General features: G+C 38.1%; 4 protein-coding genes, 1 long non-coding RNA gene and 1 pseudogene across 6 annotated transcripts; 4 read left to right on the top strand and 2 right to left on the bottom strand.

Annotated features, from left to right (window-relative positions):
- Positions 1-265: 265 nt before the first annotated feature.
- Positions 266-5,758, top strand: LOC126783435 (RPM1-interacting protein 4). The gene is made up of 4 exons (XM_050508905.1): positions 266-525; positions 4,313-4,843; positions 5,110-5,292; positions 5,386-5,758. The coding sequence occupies exons 1-4, from the start codon at positions 520-522 to the stop codon at positions 5,413-5,415; spliced, it is 750 nt and encodes a 249-aa protein (XP_050364862.1). The 5' UTR covers positions 266-519; the 3' UTR covers positions 5,416-5,758.
- A 1,164-nt stretch (positions 5,759-6,922) lies between these two features.
- On the top strand, positions 6,923-9,164 carry LOC126783425 (uncharacterized). Its single transcript, XM_050508894.1, has one exon. The coding sequence runs from the start codon at positions 7,206-7,208 to the stop codon at positions 8,985-8,987; it is 1,782 nt and encodes a 593-aa protein (XP_050364851.1). The 5' UTR covers positions 6,923-7,205; the 3' UTR covers positions 8,988-9,164.
- A 714-nt stretch (positions 9,165-9,878) lies between these two features.
- LOC126784073 (chaperone protein dnaJ GFA2, mitochondrial-like) lies at positions 9,879-13,017 on the bottom strand (annotated as a pseudogene).
- On the top strand, positions 12,422-16,409 carry LOC126783438 (uncharacterized). 2 transcript variants are annotated; one of them, XM_050508909.1, is made up of 6 exons: positions 12,422-12,611; positions 13,209-13,472; positions 13,570-13,618; positions 14,054-14,163; positions 15,027-15,286; positions 15,451-16,409. In XM_050508909.1, the coding sequence occupies exons 2-5, from the start codon at positions 13,245-13,247 to the stop codon at positions 15,255-15,257; spliced, it is 618 nt and encodes a 205-aa protein (XP_050364866.1). In that variant the 5' UTR covers positions 12,422-12,611; positions 13,209-13,244; the 3' UTR covers positions 15,258-15,286; positions 15,451-16,409. The 2 variants fall into 2 exon arrangements, with proteins under 2 accessions (XP_050364866.1, XP_050364865.1); XM_050508908.1 differs by having other exon boundaries at positions 13,564-13,618.
- A 1,507-nt stretch (positions 16,410-17,916) lies between these two features.
- LOC126783443 (uncharacterized) lies at positions 17,917-20,114 on the top strand. The gene is made up of 5 exons (XR_007670872.1): positions 17,917-17,990; positions 18,278-18,473; positions 19,042-19,080; positions 19,163-19,245; positions 19,876-20,114. It is a non-coding gene; the product is annotated as an uncharacterized LOC126783443 (long non-coding RNA).
- A 3,219-nt stretch (positions 20,115-23,333) lies between these two features.
- Positions 23,334-26,120, bottom strand: LOC126783432 (oleoyl-acyl carrier protein thioesterase 1, chloroplastic-like). The gene is made up of 7 exons (XM_050508902.1): positions 25,762-26,120; positions 25,120-25,253; positions 24,923-25,036; positions 24,370-24,465; positions 24,164-24,251; positions 24,016-24,084; positions 23,334-23,919 (listed from the first exon to the last, which is right to left on the bottom strand). The coding sequence occupies exons 1-7, from the start codon at positions 26,095-26,097 to the stop codon at positions 23,644-23,646; spliced, it is 1,113 nt and encodes a 370-aa protein (XP_050364859.1). The 5' UTR covers positions 26,098-26,120; the 3' UTR covers positions 23,334-23,643.
- Positions 26,121-27,943: the final 1,823 nt, after the last annotated feature.

The following is a 27,943-nucleotide window of genomic DNA, read 5'->3' as shown; positions in this document are numbered from 1 at the left end:
GCTTCAATCTTTCCCAAAGGGTGCATCAAGATTTAAACTTTAGCTCCAGAAGTGTGTAATTCTTTCATAGTTTAACCAGGAAAAACGTTACCATGCCAAGTAGAATTTAACGTTTAGCATATAAGGAATGGTCTCCGAGCTGGGTGAGTTGACCCAGCTCAACTCGCTTGGGGTGAAACTGTGAAAGAGAGAGAGGTTTGAACTTTGAACAGAGAAGAAACAGAGACTTTTTAACATTTTTGAAGAAAGGTCAAACATGACGGGTAGCGTCCGTCAATGGTTGATAAACCTCTCTACAGCTCCTTCTTTCTCTCTCTAAAGCTTCCTCCCTGCTTTATTTTCCTCTGGCCCCTTCTTCTTCTCTCTCTAGAATTGAATTTGGGTTCTTCTCTGGTGGGTCGTTGAAGGGTTTGCAGGAGGAGCTTTGTGCTGTGTTAATTGGAGGTGGGTTTGCTGAAAGGAGTTGAATTTTCAGGGTCTGACATTTTTTTGGGGGGGCTGCTCTGAATCTGTGGAGAGATGGCAGTAAGTTCATTAATTTGCTTCGTTTTTTTTTTGTGTTTGTGTTTGGTTGGTTTTGAATGTTTGATTTTGATGTTTTCTTGTTTGGTTAAGCTGTGGAAAATTGTGAATTGTTAATTTGTTATGGATAGTTGAGCAAGGGTTCGGTTTTCTTTTCTGGATTGCCAAAAATAGTGGTTTTTATGACTTTGTCTGCTATTTTAGGATGGTGTCTGCCATGAGACTTTGGGAATGTATTATCTCTGTTTACTCTCTGACAAGAAAGACTTTTGGTTTTGTATGGATTTGCTGATATGTGAATTCTGTTGCAGACATGGTATTGTTGTTGGTCTGAATTCCTGTAGTTAGACATTTTTAGTCTCATGGTACTTGGGATGTAGAGATTAAGAGGGTTTTGAATCAGACTATCCGAGTGTCTTATTAATCGCTTGGATCTGCATTTTCTGCCTGTGCAATGTATGATCAAGAAGTTTCTTCAAGAAGTGTTCTTGCATTCTTTTGTGAGGTTGAATTAGCATATGAGACATGTGCCAGAATCTTGGAGCCTTAGCCGTTCTGTTAGTTAGTTTGTGGGGGCGGAGTGGTTCCCTCTTCAAACTTTCGAGGATCAGATTGTAGAAGATTCTAAGGGTGTTGATCAATCTAGTTGGTGCGGTAAAATGATGCATATAGCCAATGTAGTTTTAATCCAGGAATTTTTGTTGAAGCTCTTGGTGGAAACTTGTGGGTAGACATCTTTTGGTGGGAGCATCTAAAAGTTCTATTTACCATACTGGAAATCTATTTAGTACTCATACGTTACTGTACATGCTTCCTTTAAAAGAATTTTCTCTCTCTCTCTCTCTCTCTCTCTCTCTCTCTCTCTCTCTGTAGAATGTAGGTTCATATTCTTGTTTGTGCATCCACCTTAGAATTTTTTGCCTTCTTAGTGGGACTGAACGTATAGGCTTGATATCATGTGGATGGAGAAGCAAGTGTTCATATTTTCTGTATGTATTTTGTCTTCCAATTGATTTTGTTGAGGGCACTAGGTTAGAATTTGGATAAGATAACCTCTTAGTTTTTTCGTTCCCATAGATATCAAAATATAGGTTGATGGGTTGACATTGGTTTCGTTCTGTGAAAAGATAGAGATTCATTTTTCAATGCTAGAAAATGCATTAAAGAACTTAAAAGAGGATGTTGCATCAGGTCAGTTGACATTTGCTAAAAAACAAGAATAAATTAGGTGTCTAAAACAAACTCTTCAATGGACAGTCATGGACATGGCCATCTTGCTGATATTTTGGTCTGTAGTCATTTCCTTGGAGTCTGTTCATTATCCATTGTTTACTGCCATTTTAGAGTGACCAGAGTAAACAGTGGAAAGTTCTGAGGAAAGAGTTTTTTTTTTCCATTTTCTCCTTGTGGCTGAATGATGTTATGAAATTTCGCTCTGGTGTGTGCAGCCTGAATTTCCTAATATTGTTCTCTGTTGGGTTTTTATTTTGAGGATCATACGCCAGTATATTATAATTTGGTTGATCAGTGAGTTGACAACTTGACATCATGGGCAGACCGAGGTAGGGGCAAGAGAGGGCTGATGCGCCCACTCAGATATGGAGAATGTACTTGACTGATGATCAATATAGGTAGAAGCCAAAATGTTTACATACATGCTTTGCTTAACCTAATACTAAAGTCTAAATAGATGATATCATGAGAGTAGAACATGAGCTAAGGCTTGATGTGAGAGAAGCTGCAATATTTAAACGAAACCAAAATCATTTAATGAGAGAAAGAGACAATGACAAGAGGTTTTCTGTATCTTGACTTCTGTTTAGTTTAACCAACAAGCAATGTAGTCTTTGACTGTTTAGAATTCATACTAAATCACAATTATCTCCAATTATTTAGCTTAATTTTTCTAAATATATTGTTCACTATGCCCTTGTATAAAAAATTTCTGGGTCCTCCACCAGTAGACATGGCACTTTGTTTTACTAATACGTTTGGACTTTATAATTAGACTCTGAGGGCAAAATTTGTGGCATGGATAATCTTATGATGAGGCCATATCAGCTTTTGTGCAAGATATTGGAAAGCATAGTGGTAGATATTAGATACTTTCTCTTTTGTTCTGAAATAATCTCTCTCTCTATATATATATGTGTGTGTGTGTGTGTGTGTGTTTATGTGTGTAGTGCTAGTTATTGGAAAGCAGTGGTAGGTATTAGATACTTTCTCTTTAGTTATATTATACTCTCTCTCTCTCTCTCTCTCTCTCTCTCTGTATATATTTGTTTGTGTGTAGTGCTAGTTATTGGAAAGCACAGTGGTAGGTATTAGATACTTTCTCTTTAGTTATATTATACTCTCTCTCTCTCTCTCTCTCTCTCTGTATATATTTGTTTGTGTGTAGTGCTAGTTATTGGAAAGCATAGTGGTAGATATTAGACACTTTCTCTTTAGTTATATTCTACCCTCCCTCTCTCTCTGTCTCTCTCAAAAAATATATATATATATATATATATATATATGTGTGTGTGTGTGTGTGTGTGTGTGTGTGTACTTGACATTTGAAATTCTATGGCTTTCCTGTGGAAAAATAAAGAGGTTTTAATTATATGTTGTTGCAGAGTATATTGTTCTTTTGTCTTCTGTGCATTTTCCAGCAAGTCCGTATTAATACTGTTAAAACACAAGGTGAGAAAGTTGCATAATATATCCTCCGCATGTTGGTATGTCCACAGAAATAGAATCAATGGGCATTTTGATTAATGCATTATTCTAGAAGTTTGATATTAATATTGTGGCAGGTGGCAGCAGGTAATAGATTAACACTTGCAGTAAGATAATTGATAATCTGTCTCTCTATAAACCATTCAAAGCTTATTGTTCCCTCTGCATTGTTGGTATGGATTGTACGCTCTTTATGGCGTATTCATATATGAAATTCTCTGGCTACTCAATGGAAATTATTATTTGGATTTTTTAAATCTTTTCAATGGAAATATATTCATTGGTTGCCAGTGCCTGTTTCCGAGTTGATACTGTTGAAGCACAATTTGCATGGGAAAATACCTTTTATCATGTTTTAGCATATCTGAATTTCATTGGTTAACAATTTGCCAAAGAGTCTTTTGTTTTCCCCCGATACAAATAGCCTCAATCTTACTTAGTTTTGTGATTGTTCCTAGTAAATTGTGTTGAAAAAATACTGGGTGTTGTATTCGTTTTCTGTCCTTTTCACACTGCATATATATGAACTCTAAATCAAGCCAATTCCATTGGTAATCATGGATGGGGTCTGAATATGACTTCTTTGTGTCATCTGTCAATTCTTTTGGCATTCCAGATTCTAAAATTGTCATTTTCAGTCATTTTAAGGGGAGCAGAATTGACAGTGAAAATCTTCAAAAAAATATTTCCGAAGTGTGTCTTTGAGCAAGTCCATAAATTCCTTCACTGACATGAAGTAGGTACCAGTTGTTATCTCAATCTTTGCATCAATTCTTGTTGAGTAACGATCTTTTCATGGTACTTTAACAAGATTTACGTAGTTGCTATTAGATTGCGACTTTCCTTCTCTTCCTGAGTCTGGTCCAACTATGCTAAGTATAGCGAAGTAAACTTAAGTTGTAGTCGTGCAGACCTACTTGTACGGCATCTTTCAAAAATTTAAACTTTCTTGTTCATGGTCTTATCCATGCTCATAAACTCCATATTTTGATGCTATTATGTACTATAAACTCTCTCATGATATGTTTAACATGTAGGTCATATTTAACAATAATTCTTTTTGTGGCAGCAACGCTCTCATGTACCAAAGTTTGGCAATTGGGAAGGTGAAGAAAATGTTCCCTACACAGCCTATTTTGATAAGGCCCGAAAGGGTCGAACTGGGCCTGGGGGAAAGATGATCAATCCTAATGACCCCCAAGAGAACCCCGATATCCTTAATGATTCGTCTTCAGTCTCATCATCACCTCCCAGAGTCAAAGCTGAACCAGTAAGACAAAATCATGAACGGGGAAGAAGCAGGGAGGATATTGACCAAAGGCAATATGCCAACTCTCCAGCACATCGCGAGAATCTGAGTCGCAGATCTTCTGGTGAATCAACAAATCAACCTGGTAGAGGACGTGGAACAAGCTCTGGTGAAACTCATCGAAGAACTACACGACAAAGTGCTGGCTCTGAACAAAGCATTGAACGTTCACCTCTCCATCGTCAGGCTAGGGCCTCAGGGAGAGATTCTCCCTCCTGGGAGGGAAAGCCTTCATATGATAGTAGCCATGGCACTCCTGGGAGATCCCGTCTTAAGCCTCGTGATGAAAGTGTAAATTTTCTTTCTTATTTCCATAATGTTATTTCTATAAAAACATAGCTAGTCGCATATCTACGGTCGCTGTCACTAAAATAAATTGGTCTCCAAAGCTTGGTTTGACTGATGATGGAGCATTATTTGGAGGCAAACAAATAAGAACCACTGTTTAAAAAAATGATTGGTATTGTAGTTAATCACAAGACTTAATTGATTAGTTGCATAGATGGTTCTGTTACATATGATATACTTCCTGAGCATGTTTCTGTTTAATCTGTCAGCCTGACAAAGGAGCTGCTGTCCCGAAATTCGGTGAGTGGGATGAGAACAACCCTGCATCCGCTGATGGTTTCACTCACATTTTTAACAAAGTGAGGGAGGAGAAGGCAGGAAAAGTTCCCGGCACACCACCTGAGGCATCTTACCACACTACACGGAAGCCTGCTGGCAGTGATAGTGCTAAGGTTTGGCACTATGATCCTCTATCTGTTTTTTTTTTTAAATTTTCATTAAACTTAATAGTTTCTCTCATCTCATGTTCCATTATCTTTGTACAGAGTTGCTGCTTTCCATGGAGCAGAAAATGAGATGTTGGTCTGAGATTGTGAGTAATTATAAGGTGTTTGGACCTGTAAATATCTTTTAAAGGCTATCTCTCAGCATGAGAAGTACCTTCTATTAAGTGCTGCATTCATTCAATCTGGGCATGCGTGTGCTATATTGTATTAATAAAGATTTCATTCCACTCCTTGGAAAATCTTGTATTTTACTCTTTTTTTATTTATCTCTGTTTTTCACTTGTCATTCCATCTTTAGCTGTGTTTACTGTGTTGTCATAGAAATCGAATTTTATCTACTCTGGCCGGCTGTGAGGAATATACATATTCTTTTATTATAGTAGTCCAATTTATACCACGCCACAATTTGTTTGGTTGTTGTACTCTCCTCTTCTGGAACAACATGCTATAACTTTTTTGTATATTGTATCCTGGCTTCTATATATCTTAGGGAAACAATAAGCTCGGTTAATTTCCCTAATCTAAAAAATATATAAAACGCATGTCATTTCCCTTGTTGGCTTGTTCATCCTTCAATCTTTTTCGTTTGTGTGATTACCTATGAATGGACAAATGATGAAATGAGCACAAGATAACTAGCTTAACTGTTCCATGCCAACAGACAACAATGACATATCTAAAGCCAGTCCCTGAGCTCACGACATGTCTCTTGCAATAGCAGCCATTTTATTCTCAACCAATTCTCCTGATGTTTTTTGATTTAGTCTTTTCTTAGCTCGGTTAAAGACAGATGAATGGAAAAAAAAAAGTATAAACACAAGTCCTTGTAAATGTAAAAGAATCAGTTCCACACCAGTGACACACTATATGTTAGTGCACCTTGCAAATGCTACACATAAATGATTTATTATGCAAAAGAAAACTTAGAAAAGTCAAGTTATTTGAATCACTATGGATGTAAAGCAATCTCATACATTTTCTTTTGGTGACATTTCAACTGTTCGGAGGGTTTGTATTTGATTGGGTATACCGTGGGCAGGACAGTAGGGCCCTAGGGGTCGGCAGTTGGCACAAGGACCTCGGTGCTCCAAGTCCCATCTTAACCACAAAAATTATATTTCAAGTATTGATGAATCTGAAACCAAAATAATTATATCGCAAGCTAATGTTATTGAAGCAAAAACAGGAGATCGAAAACAACCAACATACGAAAATAAAAACCTAGGTTTATGTGAGTTACAATTCTGATGCACCGACGACGAAACGGGTCAAGAGTCAAAATCAACAACAATTCGATTGCAACATCAGCCCATCCTCACCGTCCAACCAGAGCCTACTATGAGTACGCGCACACACAATCCCCCTCCCTCCTACAACGACCTAAATCCCCAAAAATTTCAGAGGCGCCAAAACTACGCTCGCCGCGCTTTAAAAAATTCAAACAAAATTCAACGAGAACCGAAAAAAGCGTTAACCAAAAAACTCAAACTCAATTTGGAAATTCAAATTACATTTCACCATTTCTAAAACCCAATCTCCCTCCTCTCTCTCTCTCTCTCTCTCTCTCTCTCTCAGATTCGCCATAGCCGAATCGAACACAGAGAACCCATCGCTGTGTCCGAGCTCATACAAATCTCAGGTACTTCTATTTCACTCTCTCCTATTCAGCTTTCATCCATCAAATCCTGTTTATTACCGGGTCAGATTCTCTACTTTTCATTCAGTTTGACTACCCAATTGGAATTTAAGTCTAGGGTTGTACTGGGTTTTGAGATTTTACACTCAAAAGCTTTCACCTTTAATTTCTCCCAAACCCTAACCCTAACCCCAACCCCATATGCCCAATTGACCCCAAACTCATGGTTAGAGAGCAGACAGTGGAGTCCTTCTACTCAAGGCTCCGCCAATCGGCGCTGGCCTCATCTGGTAATCCTCTGTTGATATTCCCATCCACTTCAGATGTGGACTCACTCTGTGCCCTCAAGATCATCCTCCATGTTCTCGAATCCGATTCGGTCCGGTATTCGTGTTATCCGGTGTCTTCGTTTCAGGAGATTCATAGGTATGCAGGGCCTGACCTGTGTTCTTCGTCGGAGAATCCGATTTCTATTCTCTTGATCAATTGGGGGTGCCACAGGGACCTGAGGAGGCTGCTCAAATTGTCCCCATTGGCACGCGTTTTCGTGGTGGACAGCCACCGGCCGATTCATTTGCACAATCTGAGTGAGCAGAACGAGCGCGTGGTCGTGCTGTATACCGAGGAGGATGAGAGGCAGGCCGATTTGGCTTATGATATTGAGGATGTTTCGGCATTGGCTAATGCCAGTGACTTGAATAGTGATGATGAGCTGGAGGAAGAGTTGGATGGGGATAGTGATAGTGAGAGTGAGGAGGATGGGGATGGGGATGGGGAGAGGTCGAGGAAGAAGAGGAGGGTATCGGAGGAGGAAGGCCCGGTTAAGCTTTTTAAGAGGTTGAAGAAGAAGTATTACCATTTAGGTACTTTCCATGGTAAGCCTTCGGGGTGTTTGATGTATGATTTGTCACATTCTTTGAGGAAGAACACGAATGAGTTGCTTTGGTTGTCTTGTGTTTCCTTAACGGATCAGTTTGTACACGAGAGGCTGACAGATGAGAGGTACCAGGCTGCGGTTATGGAGCTTGAGCAGCATATTAACAGTTCAGGGAGTTTGGAGGCAGTGACTTCGGTGACTCTCAAAGATGGCACCAAGATTCGGCTGCCCAGTTCGTCTAGAATTGCATACGAAGATGAGCCGAGACTGATGCTGTTGCAGGAATGGAATTTGTTCGATTCCATGATTTGTTCGTCCTACATTGCAACTAAATTGAAGACGTGGAGTGACAACGGAATGAAAAAGCTCCAGCTTCTAATTGCAAGGATGGGAATAGCGCTGGTGGACTGCCAACAGAAGTTTCAGTTCATGAATGTTGAAGTGAAAAAGCGGATGAGAGATCAGTTTGAACAATTTTTACCTGAGTATGGACTCACTGATTTCTATTACCGGAGCTTTTTGCGGCTCCATGGTTATGGCTCTAGGGTATCAGCAGCAGATGTGGTCTATGGAGTCACAGCTTTGCTTGAATCGTTTGTAGAATCAGATGGTTCTTGTGCTGCCAAGCAGTTTGGAGAAGCTTATGATGCACTGTCATTGAACAATCTTGATAAGCTGAAAGCTGGAATGCAGAAAGCAATTCGGGTACAAAGGGCAATTGTTAGACAAGGAAGTAGAGCAGTCACGAAGAGTGGATGTATAAGAAGCGGAAGGAAATTTCGGTGGGTGAAACTTGAAGATTCTGTAGATGGAAGGCTTTTGGGATACCCCCAGGCATTGACTAAATTATGCTATTTTGTGATGGATGCTCTGAAAGAGAAGGGAGCTAAGATGAAGCCTTTGGTTTGTGCTTGCTTGGCACAAGAAGCCAAAAAGATGATCATAGTTGGGGTTTGTGGGAAGCCTCGACTTGGAGCAGTTAAAGGAAATTCATTTGGAATTGCATTTCGTAATGCAGCTCAGGAGATTTCTGCAGAGTTCTTCCATGAGATGTTTGAGTCTTCATGGATCATCCTGGATTCAGCTCAAGTGAATACCTTTATGAAAAGGCTGACTGGTAAATTGTGATGTAGAATTTCCCAAAGGGAAAATTGTCTAACTCTCCCCTTTAGCTTCTTTGAGCAAGTTTACCGTAATGCTGTGTGTCTGTGCCAAGTTACATATTTGTTTATTTTCTTTCAATAAATTTCACATTTCTTCACTTGTAAAATGTAACTTGTTACTTTCTTTCATATATAAAATGAACTTGACATTTTCTAGCAAGATATTGGTGCATTTCCTAGCAAGATATTAGTGTCATTTTTTTACAACCTTGTTTATAACATATGAGTTGAGGCATGTATATCACTAAAACCAGTATATGAGATTTACTGTGAAGCTATTGTTACCAATAATTTAATCACGCTCCAAACTACTTTGACGGGCACATTATGCAGTTTTGCTTTTAAATGTAGAACAATCAAATGATCTGCTTATTTCACAACCAGATAATGATCTACAGCTAAATCTCTGAGTTTCAGTGATAAAAGATCTGTACTTTATCATTCGGGCATGGATCAACAACACAAACAAATAATTTGATTCAAACTGTTACGATAATGACGAGCTGATTAATTGGTCATGACTAAACTCAAATGAGCAAACTTACATTATTCAGATTGTATTTCACAGGTTTACACCCAACAAATATTTTTGTAATTGAAAGTATTAACCAGCAGATGGTTTCCATCAGCACTGGTCCAGTCAATATGTCGTACTCTCGTAGACACTTGGATCAACCTCAAGTAAAGTATACCCAATTCAGTTCTTCAATCCTTCTAATCAGCTAACTAAGCCAGATCGTGATACTGACGTTGTTTTAAACCCAAAATCTGCTAAGTTTCCCCTCTAGTTCTCTACTCGGTTGAATCTGCCTTTCTGTATTCTTTTGGTCAATCTCCATCCCATTTTATCAAACCATCAAGACGCTCCTGCAGCAGCACACTTATCGTGTTCCCCCTCCAATTCTTCGTTGGAAGAAGCTTCTTTAGCAGACTCTTGGATTATTTCATGTTGTTTTTGAGACAGATTTGTTGGAATGCTGACATTGAAGTGCACATACTGATGGCCCAATGAATTGGGATTCCTTGTCTTGATCCCCTTGTTCTTCAGGACTACCTTCTGACCAGGTTGCGTTGCAGGGCTGACCTTCAGGAGTACATCTCCAGTGAGGGTAGGGACCTTTACAGTTCCTCCCAATATTGCCTGCACAAAAGCATTCCTTCCAGCCTCAGTAAATAAATACTGCAGGTATCGCTTTCACTGGAAGTAATATGCCACAAATGACAGGCAATAGTTTGAAAGCAACAGATTATAAGATCTACAAGTATAAAAAAAATTCCTAAAGATCAAAACTTCCAAATACGAACAAGACAATTGTCTTATATCCGAACAACATATCTTCTAATTTCTTTATTGAACTTTCTGGTTGTCTCAAGGTAGAAATGTATAAACACATACATACGTACATTCTAATTTATCATCTCACACTCTGCAGAAGTAACACAAATTATAAGCATCATATGACAGCTGCTGAGCAGTGAAGTATTTAAGGATTACCTGAGAGATACTCAGAAGGACATCTACATGAATGTCGGCACCTTCTCTCCAGAAAACTGGGTCTTGCCTAATCTTAATGGTAACATAAAGATCACCAGGTTGAAATCCATCAGGATCAGTTCCACCGTGTCTGAACACCCACAATTCTTCTTTTGTTGTTGGTTCCTGGCATTATATTTAATTTGACTGACTTTGTTCCATTTAAGACACGCTTCCCATTGCAGGAGTTGCAGAGTACTGCGAAAGTTTTGCCAGTCCCTCTACACTGATGACAATGAAGGGGCACCCTACCAAGGAAAGTTTGCATGAAAGTCGTGCCTAAACCCCCACACCCCTTACATGATTCAAGTTTGGTGCCTGGAGGAGCACCAGTTCCACCACAAGCTTCACAGGAAATTGCAGCTCTAAATTGCACAGTTTTAGCACATCCCTTGAGAGCTTCCATAAAGGATATCTCCAAAACAACTTTGATATCCTTGACACCAAACAAGTCTTCAAACAGATTGCGAAAACCACCAGGAAAGCCATTGGCGTTGCCTCCCTGTTCAAATGCATCAGGGCTGTACTCATCATACTCTCTACGCTTTTCCTCGTCTTTCAAAACTTCATAAGCAATCTGAACTTCTTGAAACTTCTTTTCAGCATCCGGATCGTCTTTGTTTATGTCTGGATGCAACTTCTTTGCCAGGCCGTAATAGGCTTTCTTGATTTCAGAAGCTTTGGCACTCTTGCTCACACCAAGTGTGTCATAGTAATCCCTCGCAGCCACAGATGCTGGTAAAGAAACACAACCACAAACCCCGTAAATAAGATCAACATTACTCTCTTATTCACTCAATATCAAAGTGACAGAAAACAATAGCACGACTATACAAGAAATAAACCCTTCATCCCCAATAAAAGACACGTCAAACTTTCCAAAAATAGACATGGTTTTTTAACTACTAGTACAAAGAACATCAAAAACACCCCAGATTTCAAAGAGTGAACGATAAACTGAAATGTGCATAAACCAATAAATGAATCAGACAAGCAAGTGTACAATACCAGTAACATGAAAGAACCTCACTGCGGTCCAATTAGTGTGCGCAGCTCCGAGAAACAAATTCTTAATACAAACTGCACAAGAGATTTAATTGAGGAAAAAAGGGTGTAGAGGGATAATTGTGTCTTTTTGATAAAACTAGGGTTTCAGACTGTAAAGTGGGTTCTCGTTGTCTCCTCCACGTCTGATGATTACGTCACTCTTGGAAGGGATTTGAAATTTTTTCCGCGCTTGATGAGATTTTAAAAGAATAAGGACATATGTGATTAAAAACAAACAATATGGACACAACTGAATTTTTTCCTTAAATTTGTTAGTTTGATAATATAGTAGATTTAGTTCGATACAAAAGAAAATGAGAATAGTCTCTTCTATATATATTTTTTCTTACGGTGAAAAGCCTACACTAAAGGTTAAATCCTCTATCAACTCTCATTCACAATTGATTCAAATAAAACGATAAGTACACAAGAAGCAGTGAAACCAGATACAAAGGACAATTTATTATATCGGCTGTAAATGTTTTTGTTTTGTCTATGAGCATGATGAAATATACATCATAGTAAGAACCAAGTCAGCCGTTAATTAATCATGTATGATTGATTACTCTGTTACCTAAGAAGCAGTCTATGAGAAGTTACCTTGAACCCTATGAATTTGTAGTCAACTAATAAGAACCCAACACGTTTAGTGAAAAATTTCTCAGAGATCGTGAGTAAAAAACCAATTTAACTCGCCAAAAATAAAGCGCACATGCGAGGCAACGTGGAGGTTTTGGGTGCGTGAGCGGCTCGCGTGAAAGAGTGGCCCAAAAGAGGAGAGACGTTTAAAAAACCAATACACAGCAAGAAGAAAGAAGAAGAAGAAGAAGAAGAAAGAAGATAAAATTAAAACAGAAATATATCTTTCCACTAGTAAGAAGAATTCGAATTCTCATTCTCCTTTCTCCGATTCAAACGTCATCAATCTCTCACTATATTAAATTCGAATTCCCAGTTTCTCTCCGGCCAACTCCCTCACCCTTTCTCTTCCCCCTCTCCGATTACAAGGTACGATTCTCATCTTTATCTTCAATTCCTGCCTCTATTTCATTCTCGTTTCTCGTTGCTGTGCCTGTTCATTGCCTAGGGTTTCTCTCACCGATATCTTTTTTTTTGTTTTTTGTTTTATAAATATTTTTAATGATACTGCTTAGAGTTGTGAGAAATCTTCATATTCTATGATTTCAGCAATTAGGTTTTTTAAAAATCGAGACTTTTTTGAATAAAGTTTGAATCTTTGGCTTCGGAGTGACGTTGAGGTTTGTTTGGGCTTAGAGAATTTGATTTTGGTGAAATTAGTACAAGTTTTTGGTCACTGATGAGCTATTAAGTGATCAGACTCTGATTTATAGTTCACTACTTGATGCCCAGTGTGTTGGAGCTTTATACTTGTTACTGTAATTTGAACTGTCATGTTTATTATAGACTGTGTGAGCAAAGTGTAGTCTGCATTTGTTTATTCTTTATCATTTGATCTATATCGTCTAATATTGCTTGATTATTTGCAAATACTGAGTTCTTATGCTTGAGTTGTATTTATGTTTCATTGGTTTTGGACAAAGTGGAGCACGCGTCTGATAAGAATGATTGCTGTTGAAATTTTAGGTTTTTGAACTTCGATAAGGGATTTGCGTACATAGCATGAGCTCTCGGGTGGTAAGGGGGCGCCCTCCTGCAAGAAGTGGGCTCAGGCAAAGGAAGAATGACTTAGATCTCAATAGTGCACCACCTGGTGCGAACCGGAATCATGAGGGAACTTCAGCTCAGGTGTTACCTCAGGCAGAGAGACCTAGCCAGCCTCCATTGGTGATTGATCTTGAGGCTATTGATGATGATGTTGTCATAGCTTCCCCCAGGGCTTTTGCAGAAGTATGCTTCAATTTAACTCTACATACTCCTTTGCTGTGGCTGCCTCTGTACACTTCACACTCATAAAAGTAAAGCTTTAATATTGTGATAGTTTCAGGCTGAAAACAGAAGCATGCGAAGGAGGTGTGTTGTTGATTTGGAAACAGGTGAATACGTTCTGTTCGACTTATTGTTTCATTACAGAAGAACTTCTGGGCATCTATGGTGTTTTCTTTTGTGGAGCATGTTTATTATTTGTTGCCTTTTGTATCACTATTTTCTTTTTCAGATAAAATTATATATTAAATTTAGTGGAATAAGTTGACTAGAATGTCTGATTGTTCAAATTTGTCCTGGATGATCCTGTCCAAGCTAGACCTTATGTTTCCCTCAAAGTTATTGTTATTGTTTATTAATATTGTTGTTCTCAAGGACAATGGGTTGTTACAAAAGCTGCTTACATTTGAGCTAGACATTGTCAGTGGCAAGTTTTAGTTTCCCTGTATGGCCATTAGTGTTATATGCCTTATGTAGTTGTTTTGTTTCTTAACTTTTTTCGACTTAGCATTTTCGTATATGCATCTCTCACATTTCCATTACAGAACCAACTAGGGCCACTCGTCAAAAGCGCAGAAGAGCTGAACCAAATCGAACCATCATTAATTGTGACTACTACATAAACTTGGAGGGCAATAACAACTCCAATTCAAAGGTAAATCCTCATTTAAATCTTGATGGCCTAAAAACTGCATGTGTCATCATTTATGTTCTGTTGCCAATGCACTAATCATCTGGTTTTGGTGAAGACTTCTGTATTTATACATCATATCACATTCCATTGCAAACTTAATTGAACCTTCATCCTGCTATTAAGTATGTTGCATCTGGATTTAACATATACCAGGTTTATGCTATACTTGGCCAAAAATCTATGTCCGCCATGGCACCATGTACCTTTGTTTCTCGTGTTTAAGTGCACACTCACAACTCTAGCGTCTTGATGAAATGGTAGATCAGTCAGGCAAATGTTGAATTTGCTGCAAGTGATTTGGGGATGAAATTAGTTTTGCCACCTAAAGCATAGTTACTTACACCTAAATTGATGTCCTCCAAAGGGAATATACTAATCCTGAAGTTTCTATCCCCATCATGTTAAGTGGTGAAATCAGTGCTGGCCTGAACATGTCTTCATAGTAAAACTTCCATTTTTGTCTATAATTTTACATTTCATATTAAACCTTCTATTTTTATGTGTTGGTCATATTAATTTCTTGTCACTTTGTTGATGATGATGCACTTATGCTTTTGATAATCTGTTAGCAACATGCTGTGAACCTTCGATATATGGTGATATTCATGCTTACATCAACTGAAGTTACTGAACTAGGTTCAGAACCTTTAAAATTACTTGTGAATGGTTGTCCTATGTATCTCTGCTGTACATCCCGGAAATGCTTTAACAGATCATGAACTTGATTTATGACTTTTTGACAATACGGTCTCTTAAAGTTGAATTTTCATTTTTTTTTCCTTGTGCATGTCTAATTTGTTGGGCGCATCTAAAATACTTTGCAGAATGAGCAGGCCCTGCAACCACCGCCGCTGCCACCACCACCAAAGGAGCCCTCTTTTACTTGTCCCATTTGCATGTCTCCCATGGTTGAGGAGATGTCAACAAAATGTGGTCACATTTTTTGTAAGAAATGCATTAAGGCTGCAATAACTGCACAAGGAAAATGTCCTACTTGTAGGAGAAAAGTTACTGCGAAAGAGCTCATTAGGGTATTCCTTCCTACTTCCTCCTGAGTGCAACTCATGCTTCTGTGATTGATCATGTAAGTTGCATCTTTATCTTATGTATACATCTTTCTGGACTGAGAATAAGAAATAATATTTGCTAAGAGCCTAAGATATATCCTTTTACTTTTTGACTATCATGGTATTAGCTTCTAGGATGTTCTCATCATTCTTAAAGATAAATGATCCCTCTTCTGTACAGGGTTATGTAAAGTGCTTTCTGGGGATGGAGGTCAGAAAGAGTTGTTGTGCCAGGTCTACAGAACTCATATTTCTGATAGGGATTAATTGTTGGAAACATGCAGTTTGTTAGGTCTAGTGACTAGTGGGATTTTGTATGGAAGTGCTTTATGATTAGTGGGGTATTTACTATTACTTGAATATCCTGTTTTTCATATTACATTAAATGGTACAATCTGTTATGCTTAGCTGAGATGTTAATGGAACTAGCCTACAAGCAGTGGAGAAAAATATATTCAGGCTGAAATTCTCGTGTCCCCTATTTATCTTTCAGTTGCATCTAGTCAATTGTGAACAGGGAAGTTCAGTACCATGGACCCTTACGACGTTATTTTGCTGTTGAAGGGTCTGTAGGTTACTTCTGCATGGCATATAGGGATGATCTAGACCTTGCGTTTACTACGTTTGTACTGAAGCTGGCTTGAACTGTCTTCTTTCTGTAACCTGAGCTTGCTCTGCAATGTCTGCACACTGTTGTAACTAGCAAGAAGACCCTCAACCAGCCAAAGCAAGAACAAGTCAAGAACCTGCCAAGCTGAATCAAACTGAAGTTTCATGCCAATATTAGGAGACCCTCAACCTAGGTTTTACATTGGTGACTCCCTGCCAGGACTACGCATTAACGAAGGATAATCTATGTATTGACGGGTTGGGATGCTAGCAGTATAATATTCGAATATGATGAGCAAGAAACAGATAGTAAACGTTAAGGTTAGAAGTATGCGGATGGGATACAGCAAAAGATGAGATTTTGTTCATGATTTGCAGCAGAATAGGAGGATATTAAATGGCGAGCTATGTTTACATTCCGTGAGCAGAGACATTGAAGATCTCATTCTGCAACTCGTGATAGGATCTATTCTTTCGAAAATGCCATAGTAATGGCCCCAATCATCGTCGAAAAATAATCAGACGCTGCTACATCTTCGTTTTGTTATATACTTATACTATAAGAACAGAAATCCAATCCAGTTGTAACCAAAAAAAAAAAAAATTCCAATCCAGTCCAATTTGCAAGAAAACCGATGTTGTGCTTGATGTTGTTGCAGTGTTTACGTTGAACAGTTTCGAATAGCTTATTCCAGCATTCAACAAAACTAGTTAGATTAAGAAGCGACATGAACATCTCATATTGGGAGTTTGGAACCACAGAGGGATGCGAACACTCTAAAATAACTAAAGCATGCCTATGTTTTTGGTAAATTGAAACTGAACCATTACATGGTCTCCTTAGTCCTTATTTACGTAGTAGTATTATACTTCAGTCGACACCATTGAGCTTCGTCTGTGTAACTATGGATACCTGGCACCATCTCCGTTCTGACCATCACCTCCATGATCAGGAGTCTCACCTTTCTCACCATTGCCATTGCCTTTGTTATGATCACAAGGCATGTCACCTTTTCCACCATAGCCATGTGGAGCATCCTTAAGCCCGTGAAGTCCCCACCACCACCAAGGCCAAAAGATATGATCCCATCCCCATAACCAGTTAGGGTTGTAGACCTCCTCTTTCGGTTTCATCATCATCTCCCTTCCAGCTTCAGAACCCGCCAGAAATGTCACAAGGAGTAGTGTGACAATGAGACATGCCTTCGCTTTCTCCATACTAACTGTTTTCATTCTTCTCTCTTTCACTCTTCGTCTTTTGCTTTGTGGAGCTTTCCAGTGAGGCTGATCGACTCTACTTATACTGGAGAAGATGATCATTTTGGGAATGATATACATTGGCGTCTGCATGGAGAGTTTGATCATCACTACAAGAAAAATGACATTCAACAACATCATAATAACAACATGCTTAAAATCAACGTTGTTAATTACTATAATCTACAACATGCAAAATTTGTGCGTTGTTGAAACACTTATATCACAACATGCGTCATTGACATGTTATCAAATCAATATTCGACAATGCATTATGCGTGTTGTTATTTTTAAGTTATCGAATGTATATATCGACAACAAGCGAAAATGAATGTTGTTGAATAGTGTTAAAATAACAACATGCGGCACGTTGTCGTATAATCTTAAAATTTTTGAGACAAAACAATAGTAAAAGTACATTGTTAAAAATTTTTAAAATAACAACTCACAATGGATCGTCATGTTATTTCAAAAATTTAAGATACTAAAAAGCCAAAAGAAAAATATGTATAAGTATCTAGACATACAAAATTCTCTCTCCCGTGCGCCAAGGAAGTCCCTTTTTTAGTCATCTCAACATACCAAACTACCCCTCCTCTCCCTCCAAATATCCCTCTAGGAATATCCTAGATCCTCAGCCCCCAACCGTAATTCCACACGACCCAAGTGGGCCCGCCGGCCCAATCCATCACTACTGCAAGTATCGCCGCTTGCGCACCAAGAAAAAGCCGAAATATAAACAGACCCCAACACTCATCCAGTGTTCTATTTCTTCATCCATTTTGTCGGTACCGAGAAATCTCATCTTCAACAAAAATGGGCTGGAAGTTCTTCGTTGGCGGCAACTGGAAATGCGTAAGTCTCTTATCCGATCTATGTTTCTCTCTCCTCTATTTTGAGCTGTGCGAATCTGATTCTGATCGCAAAACTGTAGTATTTAACCGATCAGCTTAGCCGATCTTTAGTTTTTGGTAACTGATTTGTTATTAGGTTTGGGTTTCAATTTCACGTGATTTGTGCGATTATAGTGTTTTAAGGATTGAAATCCTCAATTTTGTTTCATCTCAACTGTCAATTTCGTTTTTGATTTCGAATCCCTAATTTCTTCATCTCAGCCTTCATTTGTTTCGTTTCTCTTACAGGTTCCGAAGAAGAGCTTTGAACTGTTTCCTTCAATCTATGAAAATGTACAAGTCGAGACCTCCAAGCACTCCATTGCGATGTAGAGGTCACCGAGATCACGATCGATTTGGAGCTGCCAGGAATTGTTAACGGCATGGTGGAGTTTGAAGAGAATGAGAGTGTGATTACTGGTGAACTCGGTTATTACACTAAGCGGTAGGGTCTCTGTTGCAGTGTTAATACTGGTATACTTGTTTTGCTTTGATAAAATTGTGGAGATTAAGATTTGTTCTGCATAAAAAACACTATTAAAGGACGTTTCGATTGTATTTCTATGAAATTTATGTACAGTTTATGTTAAAATGAGTGTTTAAGTGGTACGAGTTTGCTATAGGATTGTACACGGCATCTAATTTGTTGTTTATGAGAGTTAAAATATGAAACCATATGTATACAGTTGGGGACTTTGTACTTGAATGATCGGAAAATAAACAATGTAGCCGTATTTCAATGGTATCTGTATGCAATTAATTCGACAAAAGTATGTTTTAGTTAGCAGAGTAGTTTTATGTTTTAGTATTCTTAGTTCATAGTGTCTTCTTGTGTGTTTTTGTTACTTAAAATATGTATCGTTCCGTATTCAAGGTGGTTACTGATGGCCCTTGTTAATTATTTGGAGTTGATATTTCTATTGAGGTTCCATAAATATAATCAGTCAGGTTGCCTATCTGTTTGTTGATATGTGATTAAACTTTTCTTCTAATAAGTCATTTATGCAATGCAGCACAATGCCGAACCGGAAGCTGTTGAACTTTTAATGGAGGTAAATCCAAATATTAATCTGCTAAAATTCATTGTTTGCCAGTCTTTTTTTTTGTTGGGACTGATAGTTTGCCCAATGCCAGGTTGAAGACCTTGATCTGTTAGTTGAGCATGTTGATAAGACAAATTTTAAGAGGACTTGTCTCTACCTCACCAATTCAGCAAGGTAAGTAGACTGTGGCCATGATTCAGACTTTACCCAATCTACCTCACCTATTAAAACTGGAAGGAGTTAATGTCAATGAGTCACTGTGCTACTTTGTATCTTAACGCATATACCAGATGATATGTTAGTTTTGGATATTGCTTTTATGATATATCTGAAATTTGAAGAATATCCAAATGCTCTGCAGATTGCTCTTTTCCTTGATAATAAGGAAGTCTGTGCATTTTATTAACTTAACTAGCATGTGTTATGTGGGTAAGAACATTGAAAGAAGAGTATCACAAGTTTTTATAATATGTCTTGACAATTTTACGTGTGTTTGCTGTATGTATGAGGCTATCAATATGTTCTATGAGGCTATGACTGTGAAAGGCACAATTTTATAGTTCAGGTAATTTATGATATGGTTTGGAACTTGGATTGTCTATACATATGATTGTTTGAGAGGACTTAGAAGAAACATATAGAATATTCAGGTTCTTTATGCTTACTTGAATTTAACTCATTTACGTTGTAGATCATCATTGCTATTTGTTTGGTCGACTCAGATTTTTGCTCCACATTTCCCCCATCTTCTTGGTTCTCATGTTCCTCAGTGCATGTAATTAATATTCTTTTCACTGTCCACAGAAATACCATAAAGTGTATTAGAGCACATGGTTCCATGAATTCCAGTCTTCCACCATCCCTATCCCCATCACTACCACCACTAGCTTGAAGTAATAAATTCTGTCAAACCAGTTGAAACGACACCTGTAAGGCCAGTAAGGAAGATTCAACCAAGGCGCCGGAGAGATAGGAGGACCCGGTAGTGTTTATTTGTTTGTGTTTATTTTGTTCTAATGTTTTATCAAGGATGATGTATGAGATATGAGACATATATATATTTCCTATGTTTAAAGTGTGTGCTCATATTTGATGCAATTGTGACTAAGTCATAGTGAATGTATGTGGAATTAGTTACAGGAAAGAAGATCCTAGCAAATTGAGTGTAAATTGTGTATATTAAAATGTTATGACAACACATTCAGTAATATAACAACATTCAGGACTAGTAGTTGAAAACTTACAACAACATGCAAGTTGCTTGTGAAAAAGTACAACTCACAAAATGTATGTTGTTGAAAACGTACAACAACATGCATAACTTGTTGTTAAAAAGTACAACTCGCAAGGTGCATGTTGTTTTAAACTTACAACAACATGCAATATGTGTTGTAAAAAAGCACAACGTACATTTTGTTTGTTATTGAAAGATTACGACAACAAGCAATGTGCGTTGTTAAAATAATATAACAATGTGCAAGTTGTGTTGTTAAAAGTTTTAGACTTTTAACGACTTCTGCATCTACAACATGCACTGAACGTTGTTAATAACTTTTGACAACATACATTGCATGTTGTTAAATGTTTTTTGTGGTGTAGTGCATTATGGTATGTATTTGTTGAGAGGGCTATTGTGATTTTTAAATCTAGATAACCCATGATCATGACCTAAATTCTATTCTGGTGTGGTATTAGGTTGATAGCTAGGAATAATTATTGGTAACCTCATTGATTGACTGATAATCCCATTTGATTTTGAGTAATGCTAAATGAACCACTTATTTGGTGAGAGTAATGTTAAATGAACCACCTATTTGGTGAACCACCCATAAACCACCTTAGTGGCGGCTGAAGTGGCATGTCCATGTCATTAAACTATAATATTTGAGTTTTGTATAATATGATAGTAGATTTCTTTTAAATTTATCTTTTCAAGGATTCAATGTTTTTTATTTTGGCTTTGTGCTCCTCCCTGTCATCATCAAAATTGTATTCTTCTATCTTTTTTCTCCAGAGTTCGTCCTCTCACCTCCTCCTTCAACAACATATACACATATGTCTTGTAAACCACACAAGAAGAGCACTGATTTTGGAATGGTTGCAGAAATCTCTTTACATCATATCTCTTCCGCATACAGTTTCCACCAAATCCTAATTTCAAACATGAAAGTCTATTCATATATATTTATATATAATTAACCACAATTAAAATGGGGAGAGAGTTTGCAGAAAATTGGTACCTAAATTAATTAGATTGAGTAGATGTCTTTCAATTGAAGAGAAGATGAGAGCTACGTTGAGAGGACATCGGAGAAGAAGAGACTCAAGAGAGAGTTCATTCTAATCACGACCTTGTCAATAATAACAGAGAAAAAATTGGGATTTTAGCCGAACAAAACAAACAATCCATTCCCTAAAAAAAAAAAGGTCATGCATTGCTTTGTTGCATTGCGATGGCGATGATGAGGAGTTGAGGTGCGTGATCTCTTATTAGCTAGCTGGTCATCGATCATTGTGTTCGTAATAATAAGCTTTGCTCGTCCTTGTTTGAAATTTTTTGGGATTGCTTGATTATAAGATAAACCCTAACCCTAATCGCTAAATTATAGATATGTATACTTTGATAATATTGAACTCTTCCGTCCTGCAATTGTGGTTCCAAGTTCTTAAATTGGGGATCAAGATAATAGCAGATAATTCAAAGATAAATCTAAAAGATAGTTATGTTTAAAGGATTTTTGTATATTGAATAAATGATTGTTTTTATTAAGACAAATAGAAAATATAAAACTCAAATATTATAATTTGATGAGGTGGCTATGCCACTTCAGCTGCCACCTAAAGTGGTTTATAGATGGTTCATCAAATAGGTGGTCCATCAAATAGGTGGTTCATTTAGTATTATTCTTTGTGATTTTCTGGGTTTGTCACGAAATAGACTTGTAATCAGAAGCATTAAGTAGGATGCTGATTGCTTGAAGTTAATAGAACTCAACTACTACAAGAGGAACAACAATTATTTGAACTGCTTAGTTTTAAATGTTAAGTGTATACATTGAATAGTTCAATTTCAGCCTCTTGATAAGAGTCGATTTTCAACAATTATGACAATCACCCTCATTATCGTTTTAAATTGAAACCCCGGCCCTCAGTTTTCAGGTTCGTATATACATTCTGAATCTTGGTTTCAAATTCTCAACATGTATTGTAATGTGATGTCTTATGCCTGATGCCAGAAACAAGTAGAGCTCGATCAATACATTTGGAGTTTGTATCATGCTAAGGGTTTAATGTCCGACAATTTTACTGCATTTCAGATTTTTCGTTAGCATATGTGCTAGTCAATTATAGGGGGCGGTACGTTGCTGTGATTACTCTCACCAACAATTTGAAACTTAGAAGCTTACTTCAGCAAGTACGTATACTCATTCGAAACTTAATTAATCACTTTGGCTAGGTTGATTATATGTAGTAACTAGTAATGATACATCTCAGATTCTCATAGACGCTCTAAGCGTGTTCTATGAGATCACCATGGAATATGAATACTTGCCAGTTGCCACACCTCGATGGCTCCATCCACGATCAGGAATGTCGCCATTGCAATTTCCTCTGTTGTGAAATTGTGATCTTAAGGAATGTCTCTTTTCTCACCTTAGCCTTCATGAGCATCCAGCCCGTGGAAGGCTTCAACACCCCATCCTCCCATATATTCATCCTTAACGTATAGCCAACGCCAATTTCTAACCACTAAGGAATATAATTCAGTTTCAAGTCACTTGCAGCTTCAGAACCACCAGAAAGACAACAGGGAGTGTAACAATGAGCAATTTCTGTAGTAATTTCAGCTACTCTTGACTGGCGTCTACATGCAGATTTTGGTCGATATAGAATGGTACTTTATCAGTTGGCAATTGTGGTTATTAGGTTATTCTGGTTTGCTATTAGGTTATTCTGATGACGATAGGTAGGAATTAGTGGTAACTTCATTGATAGCTTCATGGCCCCATTGATTCAATGAGTTCGTTACCAGAAAACTTGCGGAGCACCATAAAGTCAAATGCTGATAGGTTTGACATCGAAAGAACCAACTTTGACATGAAAATTCTGAACATGAGATGAAAATTATAGATGTATAAGATGCACAGATCTCATATGTAAGCTTTTGAAGTTTAGAAATGGTAATAACCAAATGCTCAGAAAGACATACAGGCAGCTAGAGTAAAATTAACCCTATATTTATTAAAATGAAACCAGCAAAAATCCCACAACGATGCTAAGAATTATTATTGAAGCTTGACCTAGTAATATTACATTCCAATGAAGATTGGTAACCATTTTAAATGTCAGATACAACATAAAATGGTGAATATTCTTTGCGAATATATTCACAGCAGTGCAGGACCCAACGACATTTTGTAACAGCTGACAATTGGAAAAGCTCAAAAAATAAACTATGAAGCTGACATTAACTAAGAAACAAAACCTCTCATACAAAGGACCAAAAACACAAGAGACCAGAAACAAAATCAAACCAAAAACAGGTGAAACCAACCAGGTACAAAGAATTCCTCATCTTGCAGGTTTCTTTCTCCACACTGTACGTCCTCTGTTTATTTCTGATCCATCACCTGATATTCTCAGTAGATGCAAGAATTGACGGTAGTCATGATTTTCTGTTGCAGCAGGAGATCCATTTGCTCCTCTAGAATCCAAATTTGCTTCAGCGTTCTTTACGTGTTCCACATTTGTAAGGGAATCAACTACATCATCTTGTTGACACTCCCGCCTGTAATCTAAGGTGATGGTCTGAAGTTCATGGGTATCAATGACTTCTTGAGGCATGCTCTGTTGTATAAGAAGGGAATATCTCTTATAAGATGAATGATAATATGGCCATAAAACACATAGTATAATTCTACATTAATCAGACATGTAACTGACCTCTAGAACCCAACCAATGTAGGTGACATTATTAACATGCTGGTTCATGTCCAGGTCCGCCCTCCTTGGCTGAGACATACAAAGGTATACTGAGAGCACTGAATAAAATTAAGAGCTAAGAACCAACCATAAGAAACTGAGAACTTACCACAAGGCCTAGTCTCGTATATTCAGCAGGATCTTCCAGTTTAGCAATTTTCTTCAAGCTACTATTGTTTGACTCTGGGAATGCTAATCTACCAATACAAATACAAAAACCAGTAAGATTGTGCACCAGTTGTGTGGTTTCAGGCATGTCAGAATGCTATAAAGAAATGACAATCAAGGCCCCTAGAAAGAAGACAAGGTTCTTACCTTAGCTCTCGTGGAGCAAAAACTAGATGCTCTTCCCGAACATCATCACTGACTTTCTGAAGCCTCCTGGTGTCTTGGTTCATCATCACCCACTTGCTGAGATCATGCATAAAGGTGGTGAAGGTTAATAACGCATCACAGAAACACATAATTTGATGATTAACGATAATCAGAACTGCAGAAAAAGGATTCAAACTCTTCCTCAATTACAATCTTCAAGTAGATGGTTATACAATATATTGAGAAAATATTGTGGTGGTAAATGCTATTGCAAATAGCCAGACTATGAGACTAGGAGTGTCAAAATGATGAGGAAGTATCAGTAACTAGGTACAAGTAAAGTGGGTGGCTAAAGATTAAGAGTCTGCCACGAACAGCCTAGACAAACTATACAGTACATCGCGGAATACGGGGATGTTGGCTCAATACAATTACATCTTCTCTTCTGTATATAAGAAAAGTATATAAGAAATTCTATGACTTACTCTACCTATACCATTTTTTCAACATGCTATAAAGATTTTGTATAACAATAAGCAGAATCACTAAATACCTTGTTGCTCTTCCAATGACTTGTCCGGTGGCATAGTCCTTGAGAATCCAATCACGTCTAGTTCCAATTCTCCCCTCCCCTTGGCACCACGTTTCTATTTCAACAACATCACTCCTGTTGCAGAGACACACATTATAAAATCACACTTGCTAGGTACGAATCCAATCCAGAACCAAAATGCAGACAAGAAACCCTACCAAGCTGGATACTTGTAGACTTCAATGTGCATGCGAGCAGTAACCCATATTAGATGCAATTTCCTCATGGTGGTGGTTGTCGCAAATCCGTCTGTTGAAAATCCCACAACTTGAGCATGGTTGCATCCAACCTCCTACATCACCAATCCTCACTGGTCATACATATATTGCACGAATGTTGTTATGAGTATCCCAATAAACATGTAACTAACTAGCTTCCCTCCTCACTAAAATAACCACCTCGGCTAATCCTCCAACAATGTCCTTAATCTCATTCAAGTTCGAAATTTTTAATCTACTTAAACAAACAAAATCATTCAACTAATAACGTACAAATTACAGTGATAAGTATCTAATAAGCTTTCCCAGGTGATTTTTAAACCTAAAGCAATCAAGGCTCTAAACAAGAATAAACTACAATCAAAATTATTATACAGTTGGAAGCAATAAATCGCAGAACTCCAAAAGTTCATAAATGCATGTATGAAAGCAGCAAACTAAACACTCCCAATCCACCTAAAGCCCTCAAATTTGGCCCAAACAATTCAAACCAAACAATCCCACAGGCTCAAAAATCATAAAAATCGAAACTTTAAAACACACACATTATAACTCAATCAAAATTTGAAGTCACATTCAAACCTGCAACAGATTAGCAATGGTCTCCACAGTAGCAGTCTTGTTCATCCCAACCTCATAGCTCCTCACAATAAAGCACTCCCTATACGACTTGCCGTCCTCCGCCAAGCTCCCCTGCCTCAACCTATCCGCCAGCGTCATGGGCTCGACCCGGCCCGGCACCGCTCCTCTGTCCGACACCACCGCCACAATCTCCGCCCTCCTCTTCTTCCCACTCCCCCACGGCAAAATCGAAACTTTCCGGCGAGGGGCGGCGCAGTAGGTCTTGTGTGGGCCCAGGAAGCGGCATTGGGCCCCGCCGTGGATTTGGTCCACTGCATTACACGAAAGCTTCATCATTTTTTATTTTGTGAGAGAGAGAGAGAGAGGTGGAGGAGGGTTTGTGAGTAGAGAAAAAAACAGGGGGTGGGTATATAAGAAAATGGGGGTCGATGGGACCGAGGAGGGTGAAATTACGAGAGTGCCACTGGATCGGGGGGAGGGGGGGGGGGGATCGGAGCACCGTGAGTGTGAGGGGGCCAAGTGGATAGGGGAAGCGCACAGTGGGAGCCAAGTGGAGAGCGACTAGAGCACATGGTGCCTTCTAGGGGAAGTGTTGAAACGACGCCGTGTCCGGTGAGGGAAGCTGTGACGTCCGTTTTTGGGTGAATCTCTGGGGTGGGGCTGGGCCGGGTCGGTTTTGCCCGCACATTTTCATAATTAAGGACTAATCATCAAAATTCAGCTTAACAAAATTTGGAGGAGGAAAAAGATCGATAGAGACTAACACATTGAGAGTCCACTCAATGATCAGACTAGTAGTACAACTAAAAAGACACTGAGTTTTGGTTTGAGAAACACAATTCGGATTCATTTTTGAGTTACGTGTCATCTTTCTTCTTGTTAACAACTCGAATGATTGGAATCACAATATTCTTGATTTGGAGATTAACTTCGAAGGCAATATATATGCTGGTGGCAAACTGGCAATGGCTCTACGTACTACCATGGTTGGTTTCTATATTTCGATTTTGTCTAATCACCTGGGACCTAGTGCTTTGATCACTTTGATAGTGGCTGTTTCTAGGGGGTTTTGTCCCCTATTAGAACGAAGGTATATAAACCAGTGCGTTCGCTGTTTAAGTCGCACATTATGACATGTACGTAGTCGTCGAGTAAAAAACATTGACTCTGGACTCAGGTTACCGGTATCAGTCTTTGCTCTTAGATGACACACTGATTTTGATATCTTCAATATGAGTTCCGAAATGACCTCTCGTCCACACTTCAATCAAAAACTTTTCATGTATTATGTATACTCGCTTCACATATATTGAGCCTTTGTCCTTCTGAGGGGATGGGTGATTCACATAATCACATCATATATGTCCTTTTGATCTTAGCCCTAGCTTATTAACTATTTGCCCCAAAACGAGAATCCAAATCGAGGGGTTTATAAATTACAGTAATCTAATGCTCAAGTCATGATCCACCAGTAACATTCAAGCTTTTTGTCAACCTTTGATCAATCTCATTCATGTGATTAAATTAAACCTGTGAACATATTGAAATTATAGTGCCAAAATTTTGACCATAATTAGTTAGCAATGCTTTTATATTGGAAATTGAGTTCAGTTGGATCAAATGAAAATCGTGGACATACGTACCCTAGGTAATTTTTAATCAGAGATCATGGTTTTGTTTGTTTCAGAAATGTGATTATATATAAACAGAATCAATTGTGATATTGTAGAGTCATGCACAATGGTGCTTGTTTGACTCGTTTTGATGTAATTGTATCTAACAATTAATAAGTGATGTTGTGTTTAAATAATGAACACGATAGTATAGTTTACACTTTATAATAGTTGTACGTGCACTGTGAATTATAAAATGACGATCGATGATGCATAATTTCAACTTACAAAACCTAAATGACGTTGTTTACTTGTTGTAGATGAGAAACATTATACATTTTATAATTTCGTGATTAATGATAGAGTCTGGAGACTAGCTATAAGATTTTTTTTTTGATTTCCAATTCTTACACATTTCCTATGTGGGGCCAGAAGGTAAACTAAGTGAAGAATAACTCACAATGCTCTACGGTGTTACACCGTTACATACCGAAACAGATGGGCTAGTCTAGAAACTGGGCATCAGGGTTGTTGATAACACTCGGTTTAGTACGCCGTATTCCTCGTGG

This window comes from Argentina anserina, chromosome 2 (assembly GCF_933775445.1).
Source record: "Argentina anserina chromosome 2, drPotAnse1.1, whole genome shotgun sequence".
Lineage (NCBI taxonomy): Eukaryota > Viridiplantae > Streptophyta > Magnoliopsida > Rosales > Rosaceae > Argentina > Argentina anserina.
This window is presented reverse-complemented; position numbering and strand designations above follow the sequence as displayed.